Here is a 17181-nt window from a genome sequence, read left to right as displayed (position 1 = left end):
GGGACCCCCTCACCCCATGGCCACTCTCGGGTTCTCCACCAAGCTGGGGAACATGCCTCTGACTGCCCTATAGTTGGCAGCGCCCAGGCTGCTTGTAGGCCCCGCCCCTGCCCGGGGACAGCGGGGGGGGGGGGGGGGGGGCCAGCCCGAGGGCTCCGGGGGAAGAGGGTGGGCAGAGGGGGCGCCCGCTGAGCCAAGGGGAATAGAAGCCCAAGGCCCCAGACAGCAGTGACAGTCACACGACCGCCTGGGGCTCTGGTATTGCAGCTCCAGATTGGGGGTAAGCCTGCAGATGCTTTTCATCACGTTCTGTCCCAGACTGTCCCCAGGGCCATCTCCCGCTTCGAGAGACAGAGGACAAGGGTGATGCAGAGGGCAGGGGTCCTGGAGGAGACTGTGGGCACACCAAGGCCAGACGGAAGAGCGGGGCAATGCCTCCACATTCTCTGCCCCTGCCTTTCTTCACCGTCTTAGATTGTCCTCCGGCACTGGCCAGTGACGAGGAGACGAGAACTGGACGCAGGGCGGGTGGCACGGCTGGGGGACCACAGAGAACCGGGGCCTGGGGCTGCTTCACCAGAGGCAGTGAGCCAGGAGGTGGGGGCGTGGCCTGGGGAGGGCGGGGATCCCTGGGGGTGCTAGGCAACGCTCCCCCCAACGCACTCTGAGCCCCATGCCGGACAGGCTGAGTGTGGTCACTTCCAGGCTTCAGGCTGACCTAAGGAGGGACTTGCTGCCGTGACCGCCCGACCACGGAACGGGCTAGACTGCAGCCAGCCCAAGTCCAGCTGGGCCCCGCTGCAATGGCACAGGCCACCAGCCCCCCCATCGCCAGGGCCCAGCAGGGCCAGGGGCAGCGTGGCCGGAGAACAGGGTGAGGGCAGGCCCTGCCAGGAACCAGCTCTCCAGCGTAGGCCTGTCCCCACTCTTGCCAGGCAGGAGTGAGGCCAGGATGCTGGCCTCCAGCCTTCCCAGGCCTGGCTTGCCTAACGCCAGCTGCAGCCCAAACCAGCAGCGCCCACAGCACCCCTGCCTCCCCACCCCCCGGGACCCTTGGGCTGCCCTCACCTCCAGGGAGCTCACGGACAAGGTGGAGACATTCTCGTTCCTGGTCCCGGTCCCCGAGCTGGGCCCTGGGTGGGCAGCGGGCTCCCCGGGCTCCCCCAGGCTGGGGGGCGCTGGCTCCAGGGTGGGTGGCGGGGGTGGTGGGGGCGGGGGCGGTGGGGGCTGGGCGGGGGGTGCCTCCGGGGGCCCACCCCCTGGGGGCTGGCGGGAGGGTGGGCTGCGGGCGGGGAGGCCCGTGTCAGGTGCCATGTTGAGGTGGATGAGGCGGGTCTGGGGCATCTGATCGATGTGGATGCTGTGCTTGGGCTCCTCCTGGGGCTTGGGCCGCAGTGTGGCTGTGGCCGTTGGCAGGATTACATAGCTGGTGTCCAGGGCCTTCTCCTGGGCCCGGCTCAGCTCCGAGTCCAGCTTCTTGAAGATGTCCCCGTCCCCGGCAAAGGAGGACTTGGGCGCCCTGTCCTTCTTGAGGGTCAGTGAGTGGTTGGGGAAGTCGGGCAGGGGGCCACCCGGGCAGCGGGGCGAGCCGTGCAGGTGCAGTTTGGACACGTTGGCCGGCAGGCTGTTGAAGTTGGCGGGGGGCGCCTTGGCGTGGGCCAGCTTCAGCTTCTCCTCCTCGGGCAGCGACGGCCGCTTGAGCGTGCCCGTGATCGTGGCCGTGCGGCAGGCTGCGATGTCCTTGTTCAGCACTGTGGGGACAGGTGAGGGGGTCAGCGTGGCCTCGGGGACGCCTCGGACGGTCTCGATCCGGCGCGCCCCTGACTTGTGTTTGGTGCTGCTGCAGCTGGGAGTCCTTGGCCTCTTCAAGCCAGGCTGGAACACGGGGTGCTCCTGTCTGCCCCCGCAGACAAGAGGACAAATGGCCGCCACCCACACACAGCCCCTCCCAGCAGCTGAGCGGGCCCCTGTCGGCCCTGGAGCCAGCCCGCACTTCTCCGAAGTTCAGGGACACACTCCTCATCGCTCCTGCGGCGCGGGGCCCTGTACGCCTAGCCCGCTTCTGTTCAGCTGCAGTGGGTGGGGGCAGGCCACCACGACCTCCGACCCGGGCTGCAGCTTGCCCACCACCTGCCTTGCTCTTACCCGTCAATCCAGCCTCACTGGCCCATGGAGAGCCCAAAGCGGCCAGGCCCACTAGGGGCCCATCCACGGGAAGCCCGCTGTGAGCGCAGGAGTGCTTTCCCTGCTGGCTGGCGGGCACCCAGCCACACCCTCGTCCAGCCCCCAAACGCCCGCAGCTCCTGTCAGCGGCTTCCTGTGCCACCCCACCGGCACCCGCCCTCCGAGCGGACGGTCACCCGCCAGTCCCCGGTACTCTCCCTCCTCTCTGGCAGAGCTTCCCCGGCCCCTTCTCTTCTCCGGCCTCCGGACGCCGACCCCCTGCACCCATGTCTGCAACCGTCCCCCGCTCCAGGTCGACCAACAGGGGACCTGCCGTCTCGCCTGCCAAGCCTGTGCCCCTCCGGGGTCCCCCCTGCAGAGGTCGCCCCGTCCACCTCACAGCGGGCCGTCACCTGGACAGAGCTGGGCACCTCTCCTGCAGAAATCCGGCTGCGGGTCCCCTGCGTGCTCGGCCCCAAATCCAGACTCCTTCTAGGCCCCCAGCCCCCCAGCCCGTGTGCCCACCTCACCCTGTGTTTGTGACACCAGCCCCCCTCCCCGCCGCCGCCCTCCGCCACGCCTCCGGTCGCTAGCTGCCTGAGAGATCACGGGCCAGGCTGCGCCGTCTTACCAACGAGGAAGAAGTGGGGGCCTCAGAGGCCAGTACCACCCAAAGGGGGCTGGGCCCGAGCCTCCAAAAGCCCTCAAGTCTTGGGGTCACCTCTCAGGGAGGCTGCCTAGACTGCATGAGACCAAGGTGGGAAGTGAAAGACCATTCTGTCCAGTTCCCACTCAGCCCAACCAGAGGTCACCTCCTCCAGGAAGCTCTCCTGGGGGCCACCGGGCCGCAGCTGACACTCCCAATCTGGGGCTGTCTCGAACCCCCCCCCCCCCCCCCATGGCTATCTCTGGAGAAGACGCTCCTCAAAAGTATCTGACAGACCAAGGCAGTGCGACCGGCTGCTTCTCCACCGCTCTGAACGGCATTGCCTGTCACTGCCGGGACGCCCGGCTCTCAGAACGACGACGTTAAAGCGGTTTCCTTTCATTGGGCAGCCGATTCCCCTTTTCCCCTTGCTTCCAGGAAACTCAGCATTACTCTAGGGCCCAGGGTTGGCTCCTCTGCCCTGCTTTCCTCCTGCTCCCACTGATGTCCCCCCAGAAGGCCCGGCCAACCCTCCGCCATGGCTGGGTGGAAGATGAAGACGTGAGGACAACACAGAACGCGGGCCCTGGAGGGACGCAGGCAGGGGCGGGTGACGAGGTGGGTGACAGGTGGAAGCGGGGCGGCTCCAGTGTCTCACAGCTGGTGCAGCCTCCCCGCCCCTACAGAGAGAGCGGAGACCGAAGACCAGAAGTGTCGGAGGTGGCGGGGGGCGGGGGGCACAGGGCTTCTTGTTCAGGGGCTCGGCGGGGAGAGGACAGGGCCAGGCCCAGGGCAGCGGGCCCCAGGGGTTCGCTCCAGTGCTAAGAATTCCGCCAGCACCGCATCGGCCTGGTGAGCCCAAGCTCCCGGACAGCTTTCTGGCAGTTTCTTCTGCCCTCGACCCACAGGCCCTGCCTGCTGCAGCCTCCGGGCAGTGGGTGGGGAGGCGCAGAAGTGGCTGTGCCGCCAAGGTTGGGGCGGGCCAGGCCCGGGAGGTACAGACCAGGCCTCCCGGCAGCGGCCCCTCCATCTGGGCGGATGTGACCCAGCCTCACGGCACGGGCTGTGGCGGGCAGCGGTGGGATGAGGGCAGACGGATGGACAGACAGACGCACACACAGAGAAAAGAAAAAGAAGCAAGTGGCCCGGGCGAGGGCCACCTGTCGCTCTCACCTGGCAGGCGCTCACCTGATCTACAGGCCAGATCCACGTCCTTCTCGAAGTCGGTCTGCAAGACAGAGGCGGGGCGGGGTGAGGCCCCGGGCCGAGCGGGAGCCGCACCTCGAGGGGTGTGCGTGTGTGCACGCGCGTGCCCGCCACGGAGCGCCAGGAGGGTTACAGCTCACGGCCGGGGGGCTCCGGTGCTCAGAGAACCCCCGGCGGGCGGCCCCGCCCCGGCGTACTCCGTGTGCACGCGCGCGTGCGTGCGTGCGCGCGCCTGCCAGGGCGTTTGTGGATGAGCTGGGAAGGCCGGTCCCACTGCGGCTCAATCGTGCTCCTGTTCCCCCCGGCTCTGTCTCCCCCGGCCCCCGGCCCCTGGGACTCCAGCACAAAGACCCCTCTGCCAGGGCCTCATGTCCCTTCCGGGGGGCAGGGCACGCAAAGGGTGTCACGCCAGAGCCCCCGGGGCCGCCGCCTGCTGATGTGCAGGGCGTGGGGGGCCCGCCCCCATCACCTGCGTGGTCCTCCCCACAGCCCCGGGGATGAGGAAACAGAGGCCAGCCGACCAGAGAGGTGGAACGGGTTCAGGCACAGATGTCCGGTGCCAGGGTGAGGCCAGCTGTCCCCTGAGCGGTGGCTGAGATCCCCGCTGCGGCACCTGCCCCACCCCAGCCCAGGAGCTCGGTGGACTGGGAAAGCCGGCTCGGGCCACCCCAGGCTGTGGCGTGGCCTTCTCCAGGGGCCGTAGGGCCGGGTCCTAATCCCAAACCTGGAGGCTCCTTCTCTGCAAACCAGAGGTCGGGTCGGTGGGAAGACTACAGAATCTGAGGGGAGAAGTGGGGCCCGGAGCGGTATCGGGGGCCCCTGCCCACGACCGTGAGGGTACAAGCCTCCTCCCGGTGCCGGCCGCTGGCATCTGCTGAGGTCCCGGCTGCGAGCCTCACAGCCGCCACGAGGAGGCTCGGCACCCCGAGGACTGAGTGAGCAGCTCCCGGCTGCCAGGCTCACTGCATACCGGGGGGGGGCACCCAGTGGGCGGCAGGCGGCGAGTGACAGCGTGGAGAATTCACCCAGGGCGCTGCCAGGACCTGAACAGGAGGCCTGATGGCACGGGTGGGGGCGGCGGTCAGGGAGGGCTCCCTGGAGGCGACGTCTTAGCAGACACCGTGAGGTGGGCAGGCGGGGTGGGCAGTACCTGGACCCGAACGGCACGTGTGATGCCGGAGGGCCTGCGTGGACCCGCCTGGGGACAAGGCCACGCGGGGTGGAGGGTGAGTGGACAGGCCAGGGCTGGTCCGCCCGACGGAGGCTGAGTGAGCCACGTCCCACACCGGCTGAGCCGGAGGACAACGAAGGGGGCACGGGAGGTGCAGAGATGGGGGCGCCGCAGCTGAGGCGAGGGCCCGAGGGCACTGTGGCACCGGGGGCGGGCACGGGCCGGTGGCAGCCTCGCCCAGATGCATCATCTGGGCCCTGCCCGTCCCCAGACCCCGGACCAGGGATTTCACCTTGGTGAGCCCCAGTCTCCCCAGTGTTGGACTGGGCTCGGAGCTCTTCCTCAGGGGCCGCTGGAGCCCAGAGCAGCTCCGAGCAGGGCGAGGAGACACCGCCGGGGGCACCGCGCGCTGAGCCCCTACCATGAGCTGGGCATGGCCGTTCTGGAAGGAGCCCCCCGAGTCCCCGTTGCCCTCCTCCTGGCGGTCCACCACGCGACACTTCACGGCGTCCTGGACCTGGCGACGGAGAGCAGAGCGGTCAGCGGCAGCCCTAGACCGCTCGCCCGGCAGGGTGGCGGGAAGGCAAGGGCGAGGACCGCGGGGCGGCCCCTCCGTGAGGGCGGCCTGCGTGCCGGGGCCCCGCCTCCCTTCCCGTCTCTGAGATTCTCTCCGTGCCCTTTGGGGCACGGAAATTCCAAACTCAGAGAGTTCCAGGCCTGCTGGGGACGCGCTGCAGCCCTCCGGGCCGGAGTGTGTCCGTGAGATCCGGCCGTCAGGCTGAGGAGGGGCCTGGAGTCCACACCCTGTGCCGAGTGACCACGGCCTCCGCTGCCCCCACTGCCCTGGAGGCGCTCCGCCCGGGCTCCACGAGGGCCCTGGGACGGCGCGTCTGTGGTGGCGGCGGGTCCCAAGCTGCGTCACTAACAGCACGCTCCACTGAAGGGGATCTCACCCATTATGGCCATGGACTCTTCAGAAGGGCGGGGACGGCGGCTCTGGGCCAGAGGCCACCCAGGCATCCGGCACAGAGCGCTAGAGGAGACCTGCTTCTGCAGGGAGGTGCTGGTCCGTGAGCGTGAGGAGCAAAGGCCGCACCTTCACCCGCGGCTGGGGCAGCAGCCAGCAGAGCCCCCCTCGGGGAGCGGACGCTGTGGGGCCATGATGCGCAAAGGGAGTAAGCGAAGGCACGGGAACAGTGAAAGCACAGAGGGCTTCCTGGAGGAGGTATCTGGAGTGGGGTGGGCAGCTCTGGGAGGAGGGGGTGCTGAGGCTGGGGCTCCTGGCTCCCAGACCCAGCACAGACCCGCGGACCTGCCCCCACTCACTCCAGGTGCTGAGCCCAGGGCGCCCGACGCTCCACGGCTGATCGGAGGTGGTGCTGGGGTCTCGCCGGCCTCAGGGCCACTGCCTGGGCCTCCCCTGGCAGGTGCACCTTCCTTCCATCCTTGTGACTCACCGAGCCACCTAGCAGACATCTCTAAGCACCTACTGTGCGCCCAGCGCAGGCAGGCCACGGGCCAGGAGACAGCAGATGGGAAAGCAATGTCTCCATTGGCACAGAGAGCAGATGTTCTCCCAGAGGGCCTCGTGGCCCCTCCTCCAGGAAGGCCATCCGGCCAGCCTCATCCCCTCTGCTGCCCTCAGGAGACTCAGACGACCACGTTGCTCATCCACCTGCCAAATGTTCCATGCCCTCCCCACAGAGGCCCGACTTTCCCCTGGTGGCAGGGTCCCTGTAGCATGGGCCCTGCAGGTGGGACCCAGGAGGTCACAGAGAGCTTATGGGGAAGTCCAACCATCCTAGGAAATCATGCGTCTTCGGGAGTGCCTGACTGTCCCCCAGAGCAGGCCCCTGAGGCAGACATCCCTGCTCTCCACCCTGGCAGCCTGTGCCGGGTCCCTGGAGAACCTCCTATTTGGGTCAGGTGGGCCTGCAGAACGCGCCTTCTGTTTTCCAGTTTCCACCTTCTCTCCTTTGCAGGACACAGCCTCTGTTTTATCCGGTTACTGAGCTTCTCCGCTTCTGTTCTCATGCTTTGAATTCCCACAAGCTCCCTTTCTGTTCCTTTTTGGTAGCCTGCTGTTCTTGTTTCACAGAAGCCGGGCAGCTGAGCGCCAAGGGCATGAGCTTAGAGCCTGGTCGGTGACATGTGCTCACACCCCACCGAGGCAACCACCCCTGTGCTGGCCTTGGGCCACCCCATCCATAGAAGATGGAGTAACTAGCAGTGAGAATTGGTAGCACGGATCAGTCAGACCAGAGCCAGGCACGCGTGGCTGCCAGGCTGGGGGCGTGAGCGCTCTCTCTGAGGACGTCGCCTCTGGGCTGTGGAACAGCTTCTTCCTGGGCTGTCTCTGGGGCCCGCGGCTGCCTGGATCTGAGACTCGTCCGGCACAGGCTCCCCTCGGGTCCTCCGGATTGCAGAGTGGACACGCGGGACCGGCCAGACGTGGACGTGTGGTGGAGACTGTGGCGGCGGCTTGTCAACAGGGCTGTTCCAACATCAGAAGCTTCGGTCTTCGCCATCTGGTCTTTCCCTGTGGTCGGAGCCCTTGGAGGGGGGTGATCACCTCTCCCCCAGGCGGTCTGAGGCTGGGGGCCCCAGCTGTCAGGGTGACCAAGGGCCAGCACACAGGTCTACGCACCCGTCTCGCCATAGCACCCCAGGGCACCCCCAGACCAGGGCCCCAGAGCCCCCACCTGGGGCGGTGGAGCTGCATGTGGGGGAGGTGGGGTGGGGGCTGCGCTGCCAGCCCGGGGCGGGGGCGTCCAGACTGCTACCTAAGCGGACAACCAGCCATCCACCGCAGACCTTCCCTGGGCATCCAGGGCCCCTGCAGCGCCACTTCTGGAAGCTCTCTGGCCTCAGTGCGCTGGGCCCGCCCCACCGCCAGCTGTAGACCCGGCTTCCTCAGGCGGGCTGAGTTCCTGAGCCCTGTCCTTCTCCCCGAACTCCCAGGCTTCACTGCGAAGCCCTTCTCCTGCTTTCTTTGCAATCTGTGCTTTAAAATCGCTTTGCCATCTTTCTAGGAGGTTCTAGGAAGGGGAGGTAATTCTGCGTGTCTGCCCACCCGCTCCGGCCCCTTCAGCCTCTGTGGACATCCTGGCTTCCTCTGGCCTCATGAGGGCACCTCTTCCGCCCACGTCCGGACGCACGTTCTCCGCGTGTCTGCCTTCCCGATGCGAGAGCGCGTCACCGGAGCTGTGGCCACCGGGCAGGTGGCCGTCGGGAGAGTTTGGTGAAAGCCTCCTCCTGCTCCCTCTGGAGAGGCCCAGAGACACCGGGCCAGGAGTCTCCGCCATCGTGAAAGCTACTGACGTTTCCGGTGGCTCTTGGTCCCACCGAGCCCAGGAGGACAGGACCCCTCCGGTCTGAGCCGGCGAGGGGCGCAGGGGCGCTTCCAGGAGGGGGCCTTACGCAGACGACGGCCCTCGGCCGCCCCAGCTGTGCCGCGCATCCCCGCCTTATGGAGCGAGTGGGGGTCCCGAAGCCGCGCCCCCCGCCCCCCGCACCCCTCCCGCAGGCCGCGCACCTCTCGGCGCAGGATGCAGTGCACCATCACTATGACGAAGCCCTCCAGCGAGTCGAAGACGGCGAACAGGATCTGGAAGAGGGCGGAGCGACGGTCGGTGACGGCGAGCACAGCCGACATCCAGGTCAGCGCCAGCAGCGGCAGCACCACACAGGAGCTCCACAGCGACGCCCTGCGGACAGCGCAGCGGGGGGCCGCGTCAGGGCTGCCCCGGCCGCCCTCCCGCCAGGGGGCGCGTTCCTGGGGGGGTCCCGCTCGGCGCCCCTCTCCCGGGGCTCTCCACCCGCTCCGGTCCTGGTCCTTGAGGAGGCCCCGGGCCCTCCTGGGGAGCAGAGTTCTGCCCGGCAACCCGCCCGGAGTCCAAGGGCTCCCAGAGACTCGGGAGGGTGATCTGCGGGGGGTGGGGGCTGGGCAGTGGTGAGAGAGGAACTCTCTGGAAGACCCGGGTTCCTAACTGTCCAGTAGGCCACAGGAGGGGAGGTGCACTGGAGGCAGGAGCTGGGGGGCTACAGGGTGGCCACTGGGGGACGGTGTTTGGCCAGGCCTCTGAGCTCTGGACAGAGAGAAAGAGAACAAGAGAACTACTCCAGGAGGAGATGACAGACAGACAGGGCCAGACAGGGGTGGGGGTGGGGACAGAGACGAGAACAGAGACCCACAGGCACCTCATCGTCTCGGCAGGCCCCGCTCCGCTGGTGCCCCCAGGAGCCCCCCACGGCGGCACTGCCCTCTGCAGCCTGGCACCTCCTGGTACCACTATGGGCCACGCTGTGGCCGCTCTGAGCCTGTCGCGTCTTCCGAACGGCGCAGTCACTCTTTCGTAGCCTCGGGGCCTGTCGTGAGGGCACCAGCAGTGGGGCTGGCTCGAATCCATGTCTGGGAATTGTGCCTGACCCCACCCTCACCACTGTTACAACTTCCGGGGCTCTGCCCCCATGGGCAGGTGACTGCCTTGCAGGAGCTCCAAGGAGCCTCTGGGGCCATGGTCATTCCCACCAGGGGTGGGGGCTGGGGTCCAGGCCACCCGCTCCCCTCCTTACAGGACACTCTCATCAAAAGGATGAGGCAGGTGCAGGTGGGGCAGGAGAAGTGCAGGGGCCGCAGGAGCGAGGGGCACGAGGAGGGGAGGCAGGGGTGAGGGCCACGAGGAGGGGCCGCAGGGGTGAGGGGGCACGAGGAGGGGAGGCAGGGGTGAGGGGCACGAGGAGGGGCCGCAGGGGTGAGGGGGCACGAGGAGGGGAGGCAGGGGTGAGGGGCACGAGGAGGGGCCGCAGGGGTGAGGGGGCACGAGGAGGGGAGGCAGGGGTGAGGGGCACGAGGAGGGGCCGCAGGGGTGAGGGGGCACGAGGAGGGGAGGCAGGGGTGAGGGGCACGAGGAGGGGCCGCAGGGGTGAGGGGGCACGAGGAGGGGAGGCAGGGGTGAGGGGCACGAGGAGGGGCCGCAGGGGTGAGGGGGCACGAGGAGGGGAGGCAGGGGTGAGGGGCACGAGGAGGGGCCGCAGGGGTGAGGGGGCACGAGGAGGGGAGGCAGGGGTGAGGGGCACGAGGAGGGGCCGCAGGGGTGAGGGGGCACGAGGAGGGGAGGCAGGGGTGAGGGGCACGAGGAGGGGCCGCAGGGGTGAGGGGGCACGAGGAGGGGAGGCAGGGGTGAGGGGCACGAGGAGGGGCCGCAGGGGTGAGGGGGCACGAGGAGGGGAGGCAGGGGTGAGGGGCACGAGGAGGGGCCGCAGGGGTGAGGGGGCACGAGGAGGGGAGGCAGGGGTGAGGGGCACGAGGAGGGGCCGCAGGGGTGAGGGGGCACGAGGAGGGGAGGCAGGGGTGAGGGGCACGAGGAGGGGCCGCAGGGGTGAGGGGGCACGAGGAGGGGAGGCAGGGGTGAGGGGCACGAGGAGGGGCCGCAGGGGTGAGGGGGCACGAGGAGGGGAGGCAGGGGTGAGGGGCACGAGGAGGGGCCGCAGGGGTGAGGGGGCACGAGGAGGGGAGGCAGGGGTGAGGGGCACGAGGAGGGGCCGCAGGGGTGAGGGGGCACGGGGAGGGGAGGCAGGGGTGAGGGGCACGAGGAGGGGCCGCAGGGGTGAGGGGGCACGAGGAGGGGAGGCAGGGGTGAGGGGCACGAGGAGGGGCCGCAGGGGTGAGGGGGCACGAGGAGGGGAGGCAGGGGTGAGGGGCACGAGGAGGGGCCGCAGGGGTGAGGGGCACGAGGAGGGGAGGCAGGGGTGAGGGGCACGAGGAGGGGCCGCAGGGGTGAGGGGGCACGAGGAGGGGAGGCAGGGGTGAGGGGCACGAGGAGGGGCGGCAGGGGTGAGGTGCACGAGGAGGGGCCGCAGGGGTGAGGGGGCACGAGGAGGGGAGGCAGGGGTGAGGGGCACGAGGAGGGGCCGCAGGGGTGAGGGGCACGAGGACCATCAGGCAGGGGCCAGGGCCACCAGGAAGCAGCTGGGGGCACGGGGGCTGTTGGGAGAGAGGCTGGGAGGACCTGGGGTTGGGGCTGGACCTTGCTCACCGGGCGGGGGCAGGAGCTCTCCCCAGAGGTGCACCCTCTCTGCCCTGCGGTGGGGAGCCTGCCACAGGCCCTGCCCGAGCCATCGTCCTCCTCTCTCCAGACCCTTCTGGGTGGCCTGCACAGAGGACAGGCCTGTCCCCTCCCTGTCTTCTTCCTCCTCCTTTCCCCTCCCCCTCCTCCCCCTCCCTGCTCCAGGACCCAGGTCCCCATGGCAGCCCCAGCCGCAGCCCCATTTCTTCTCCAGGACAGCCCCCCGGCCAGCTGCCCAGTGGCTCGAGCCCGAGCCAGGAATCACCCCGAAGCCCCCACGCTTCTCTCCTGACCACTGCGTGGGCTTCAGACCTAGACCTCACAGACCCGTCTCCCCTCCCCTCCCAGGGTGGGGGACCTGCCGATCCCCGGCCCCCCTCCACCCCCGGGTGCTGAGGCCCCCAGCCGCGGTGCCCGTGCCCACGAGGGGTGCTCTGCCTGCACGAGGGGCACAACCTGAAAAAGTGGGCCCTGTAGGACTGTGCACACACTGCCCGGCTGTCCTTTTCCCTTCCCGGCTCTGAACCTCTGTGTCTCCACCGTGGCCGGCAGGGCTCCCTCGTCTCTCTCCTCCCTCCCAAAGCGGACCCTCTCTGGCCACCTTCGGAGCAGGAAGGCAGGGCAGAGCCCCTGGGGCGGGCAGAGGGGCAGTCTCATCCTGCTGTGAGCCATCTTCCCTCGGGCCGGAGCCCTGACATCTACAGCCCGAGGTGGCTGGCAGATGGCCCGGGCTTGGGGACCTGCCTTAGTGGCAACCCCGCAGCCCCGAGTTCTGCTGGGGCCGTGAGGAGGAGCCCGTGCGGGCCTGGGTGCGATCAGTGGGCAGGAGAGGGGCTGGCGGGGAGGCCCGAGGGCAGTGGTACCGTCTGACCCTTCGGAAGGTCAGATGCCCCTGATGCGGAGGAGGGGCGTGAGCCTGGCTCAGGGTGGGCCGGGCCACTGACCGGAACCTGCTGCGTGACCTAGCAGGGAATGTCCCCCAGGGCTCTTGTGACAGGCCCAGGATGGCACGCTCCACCCCGAAGAGACTGGCGTGTGAAGCAAACAGTGCGTATTCCCGGAGCCTCGTCCCTGCCTGGGCCTCCCAACTTGGTTTCTGTCTCAACAGATCCGTCCCGACCTGAACCCGGGTCCCCCCACGGCCAGGAGTGCCCCGCACACTCCCCCGTGCTCGCTCACGGGACATCCCCCCACCCCCCCGCACCCACCCACTCACGCACACGTGCGCTTACAACACTCAGCGCACAACCCAGACCCCGGCACAGCCACACGCCGATGGCAGGCCGGTGCACAGTGTTCCGACGCTGACCCGGCCCCATCCCGTCCCTGGCCGCACGGAAGAGGGGAGCCTGGCGAAGGGCCGGGTGGGGAGGATCCCCAGAGTGGATGGCAGAGGTGACAGAAAAAGCTTAAAACAAGCAAAATGTGACTCAGAGAGCAGAGCCGGGGGCGGGGGGCACTGGCGAGGAGAGGCACTAACATGGCGTTACTGGCGGCTTCGGAGGCGGCGTCGGCCGCAGAGGGGACTCCCCACTCGGCACGTTTGAGGGCGCGCCCAAGGGGGGCCCCCGGCGGCTGACTGCAAGTGAAATGCAAAGGCAGACACTGTTCTCACGGAAACGGGGCGGGGCAAAGCAGGCACACGGACCAGAGCAGTCCTGCCTGAGCCTTCCTAGGCCGGCCGGGGTCCCAGGAGTGGGCTGGGGGTCGGGGGACCGGGTCCCGGGTCCCGGGAGTGGGCTGGCTTGTCAGGGGGAGGGGGAACCGGATCCCAGAAATGGGCTGATTGGGGTGGGTATCGGGTCCCAGAAGTGGGCTGGTGGTGGAGGGGGGGACATGGTCCCAGGAGTGGGCTGGCTGGTGGTGGGGGACCGGGTCCTGGAGGGGAATGGTGGGGGGCCCCGGTGCCGGGAGGGGCTGGGGGTGTGGGGACCGGGTCCTGGGAGCGGGCTGGCTGGTCAGGGGGAGGGGGCACCGGGTCCCAGAAATGGGCTGATTGGGGTGGGTACCAGGTCCCAGAAGTGGGCTGGCTGGGGGGGGCGACGGGTGGGACCCGGTCCCAGGAGTGGGCTGGCTGGTGGTGGGGGACCGGGTCCTGGAGGGGAATGGTGGGGGGGCCCAGTCCGGGAGGGGCTGGGGGTGTGGGGGGACCGGGTCTGGCGGGTGGTGGGGTGGGCTGAGTCCAGGGTTGGGGTTGGGAGGCTGGGGGGACCGGTTCTGAAGGGTTGTGGGAGGGACCAGGTCTGGGAGGTGGTTAAGGGTGGGGGGAGGGCACCAGGTCTGAGCCGGGTGGGGGGGACCGGGGTAGGGGGTGGGGGCTGGGGTGGGGGACTGGGTCTGAGTCGGGTGTGGGATGGGCCCGGATGGCTCCGAGGGGAAGGAGGGTTGCCACAGGAAGTGGGTGCAGGCTGGGTCCTGGGGTCAGAGGGTTTGGGGTCCACGAGATAGATAAAACAGGGTCCTGGGGGACGGCAGGGCCGGTCCTCGCACACATCCGTGTTAAGCAGAGGGTGAAACGATGTGCCCACGTTCACACGAAGAACTCCCGGACTGAGGGCATGGCCACTTGCCTCCGGTCCCCCGTATCTGCTCCGACCGTGCACTACCCCAGGCGGCTGCCCCAGCCGGGGAGCACGTGCTGTACCCGACCCCCACCAGTCAGCTACCTGGGCAGCACGCTCCCACAGGCCCTGTGTGTGCGCAGCTGTGCGTGCGTCCGCGTGCGTGTGCACACGAGTGTGTGAGCGTGGGGAGGACTCCTCCTGCGGGGGGGAGGTCTCCGCGCAGCCGTGCGGGCACAGCCGGGAGTGCGTCCGCGCCAGGGCACCGGCTGCACGCCCAGGAGGGGGCCCCAGGAGGCAGGTAGCCCCACGGACAGACGCCCTGGGCTCTGGCGGCTCAAACCCGCTCTCCCCGCCACTCGCCCCACTCGGCTGCAGGGAACGGAGCGGAACGAGGGAGCCCGCCCAGGGGCGACTGCAGAAGCCGGGAGCCGAGCCAGCTCCGAGTGAGCGCCGCGTACCCATTGCTGCAGTGCTCCGACGGGTGTGCGGCCCTCGGCCGGCCAGGGATGGGCGTGGGGGACGGTGTGTCCTGAGGGCGGGCGGGGTGGGGCGTGCCAATCCCCACTTCCAGGGGATGAGGCCCAGGGAATGGGGGACCCAGACTCCCAGCCACCGCGGGCACTCCGGGGTCGTCGTCCACTTCCCCTAAAGCAGCGTTAGCGGCTTTCTAACCAGGACCAGAGAGGATGGTTTCCTGAAGCTTCTGTTCACTAGGGTTAGCAGGAAGAACAGGAAGAGGAGGAGGGAGACGGAGACAGAGACAGAGACAGAGACAGACGACTGGCACGCAGGGAGGGAGTGGGCACCGGGGAGGGCAGAGGGATGCGCAGAGCGGCAGGCAGAGGTGAGGTGCGGAGGGCTCAGAGGGCTGGGGCAGGGTGGAGTGAGGGGGTCAGTCTCAGCCAGTAGCTGCCCCCATCCGTGACCTCAGGGCTCCCATCCCCTGGGGGGCGGCCGGGGCACACTCGGGACCAGCCTCCTGCAGAGCCACGTGCCCTGTGGCCAGACGCTGCCCTCTGGGCTCCGGCTCCCCAAGTAGGAGGAGCATCCTACCTGTCCCCTCCTCCCGTCACTGAAGCCACCATGAGGATGGGCAGGTTGTATCCTCACTCGGGGTCACCCAACCCCAGGGTAGGGAAGCGGGGGGCCAGGTGCACCCTTCCACCGTCCCTGTGGTCCCCGCGGGGGTAAGGTCTCCAAAAACAAGGGGCTTCACTGTTTCTGAGGACTAGACGGAGAAACTGAGGCACAGGGCAGGGGCTGGCCGTGAGCCTTGCACAGGCCTCTGAGCCTCCTTGGTCCACCTGCTCTGGGGCCCGGGGGCAGCGGGTGGGCTCTGGGTCTTTGACTCAAGGCGGGTGAGGCGCCCGGGGCCAGCCCTACCCTGCCCGCTCCTTCAGCTTCTTGTCCGTGATGCCGTCTTTGGACACGAGCTTGTTGAACACGAGGATCCCGATGACCATGTTCACCTGCAGAGAGGAGCAGGGCGTGGGGGCGGGGCTCCAGGGGAGAGAGCGCCACCCAGCAGGCTCGCCAGCCCCGCCGGCCTGGCCACCTCCCCCCGGAGCAGCCGTCAGGTGGGGTTCCCCCGCCACAGGGCTCCACCCAGGGCGAGGTGCTGCTGTTCAAGTCCCCCACGTGACCCTCCCACGTGACCTGCTCCCCAAGGATTTGGGAGCCCTGCCGGCAGGGGTGGACATGAGAAGGGGCCGGGCTGACCCAGCTGGGGCTCAGAGGGTGACGTGCGGGGCTCCCTCCAGAGGCTGGACCCCGGGCTGGCCTGCACTGGGCAGCCCAGAGGCCCATCTGCTGTCCCCACTGCGGTGGGCAGCGTTTGCCGAGCTGGGATGCCATCTGTCCAGAGGTCGCAGGTCAGGGATCAGGCTGGCTCTACACACAGGGTGCCTGCCCTGCTCAGACCACAGAAGGGACCTCGTGTGATCCAGCCGCCATCATGCTTGGGCGTGCCCTGTGCCCGCGCAGCCGCTCACCCCCCCGCTCCTTGGATTCCTCCCACAACAGGGAGCTCAACCCTCGCTAGGGCCCAACCGGAGGGCCGTCTCGGGGACATCCTCCCCGTGCTGGGGCCACACTGCTCCTGCGCTGCCATGGTGCCCTTCCTGACCCCCTCCCGCCAGCCACCCGCACCCTACGAAGCGCTTCCTACTGTTATCGTCGCGTGAGCTACCGCCTACGCGAAAGAGAAGCTGTCCCCAGGGTGCGCCCGTCGGCCCAGCTACGACCCTGGAGACCTTGGCCCCTTCTCCTGGGTGGGGAGGCTTCCAGCTCATTTCTGTGCTCCCCTGAAGGCCCTCCCCTTGGCTCCCACACAGCTGCCTGACAGCTGCGAGGACTGGCCCCAGACTGCTCGGATCTGGATATGGGGCGCCCCGACGCCCCGCAGCCCCTCGATCTGAGCGCTCATGACCCCACACACAGCAGCGGCCAGGCCCTGCCTTTCATCCCCGTCTGAACGGAAAGTTCCCGGACTCCGGCACCGGGGCTGGAGGCATGTTTCCTGGGTGACCTCATTTTCCGACAAGGCCAGGGGCAGAAGGGGCAGGACAGCCAGCGCTGCCACCACCCTGCCTGTAGCGGGCTCTGTGCTGTCTCTACCTGTGTGTCCCCGTGTCACTGAAGGGGCCCTGGGCTGGGGTCCAGCCGTGCCCTCTGGACGCACCCTGGGAGGAGGTGTGGGGGATGGGGGCTCCTGCCTCCACCAGCTGAGCCTCCCATCCGTCCCGGGTCGCCTGTTTGTAAAACGGCGAGCCGGCCTGGCCTCTGAAGAGCGGCATTGACACGCACAGCACGCAGCCCTCTCCCTTCAAGGAATAAAGGAGCCGGGACCCTCAGGCTAGGCCCGCCGCCCACCGCCTCCACCCTCACACGCGGGGCCTCCCCCGGGCCTGGGCCCAGGTGCCCCCGCCAAGGCGGTGTGGCCCTGCGTGGAGAGGGCTGGGCTTGGGCAGGGCGGGCGGAGGCCCCCAGCCGTGCCCAGCTCCCCCTGCTCAGCCCTAACTTGGGGACAATAACCCTGTGTGCCACATGGCATGGTTTCACATCCATCCCCAAAGGAGTGTGGGAAGTAGGGGCGAGGGAAAACAAGGAGGTGCTTCCTTCTCGAGAGCGTGACAGCTGGTGGCAGCAAGGGACAGGCCCCTGGCCCCCCAGCCTCAGGCTCTGCCGGCTCCTCTGCTCCTCACCCAGGCCTAGCTGGCCCTCCCTGCTACCCCGTCAGCCATCTGCCCACTGTCCCCACTCGGCCAGTCGCCCACCCGGTGAACTCACACCGATCTCCTGGCAGGTACACGGCCGGTGCCCGATAATCACACATGCTGTGCTCACAGAAATAAACGGCCACTC

The 17181-nt window shown here is 68.8% G+C and overlaps 1 protein-coding gene across 13 annotated transcripts in view; it reads right to left on the bottom strand.

Moving 5' to 3' along the window:
- Positions 1-17181, bottom strand: part of ADGRB1 (adhesion G protein-coupled receptor B1) — an 81059-nt gene that overhangs the window by 1717 nt on the left and 62161 nt on the right. For 8 of the 13 annotated variants that reach the window (XM_058699262.1, XM_058699263.1, XM_058699261.1 and 5 more), the window contains exons 24-29: positions 15202-15287; positions 9387-9554; positions 8722-8893; positions 5608-5703; positions 3983-4037; positions 1069-1751 (exon numbers count right to left, since the gene is read on the bottom strand). In XM_058699262.1, the coding sequence (XP_058555245.1) occupies positions 1069-1751; positions 3983-4037; positions 5608-5703; positions 8722-8893; positions 9387-9554; positions 15202-15287 (1260 nt within the window). The remainder of the gene's footprint in view (positions 1-1068; positions 1752-3982; positions 4038-5607; positions 5704-8721; positions 8894-9386; positions 9555-15201; positions 15288-17181) is intronic. The other 5 variants (XM_058699265.1, XM_058699267.1, XM_058699266.1 and 2 more) reach the window with 3 other exon arrangements.

Source organism: Neofelis nebulosa, chromosome 14, assembly GCF_028018385.1.
Source record: "Neofelis nebulosa isolate mNeoNeb1 chromosome 14, mNeoNeb1.pri, whole genome shotgun sequence".
NCBI classification, from domain to species: Eukaryota; Metazoa; Chordata; class Mammalia; order Carnivora; family Felidae; genus Neofelis; species Neofelis nebulosa.
This window is presented reverse-complemented; position numbering and strand designations above follow the sequence as displayed.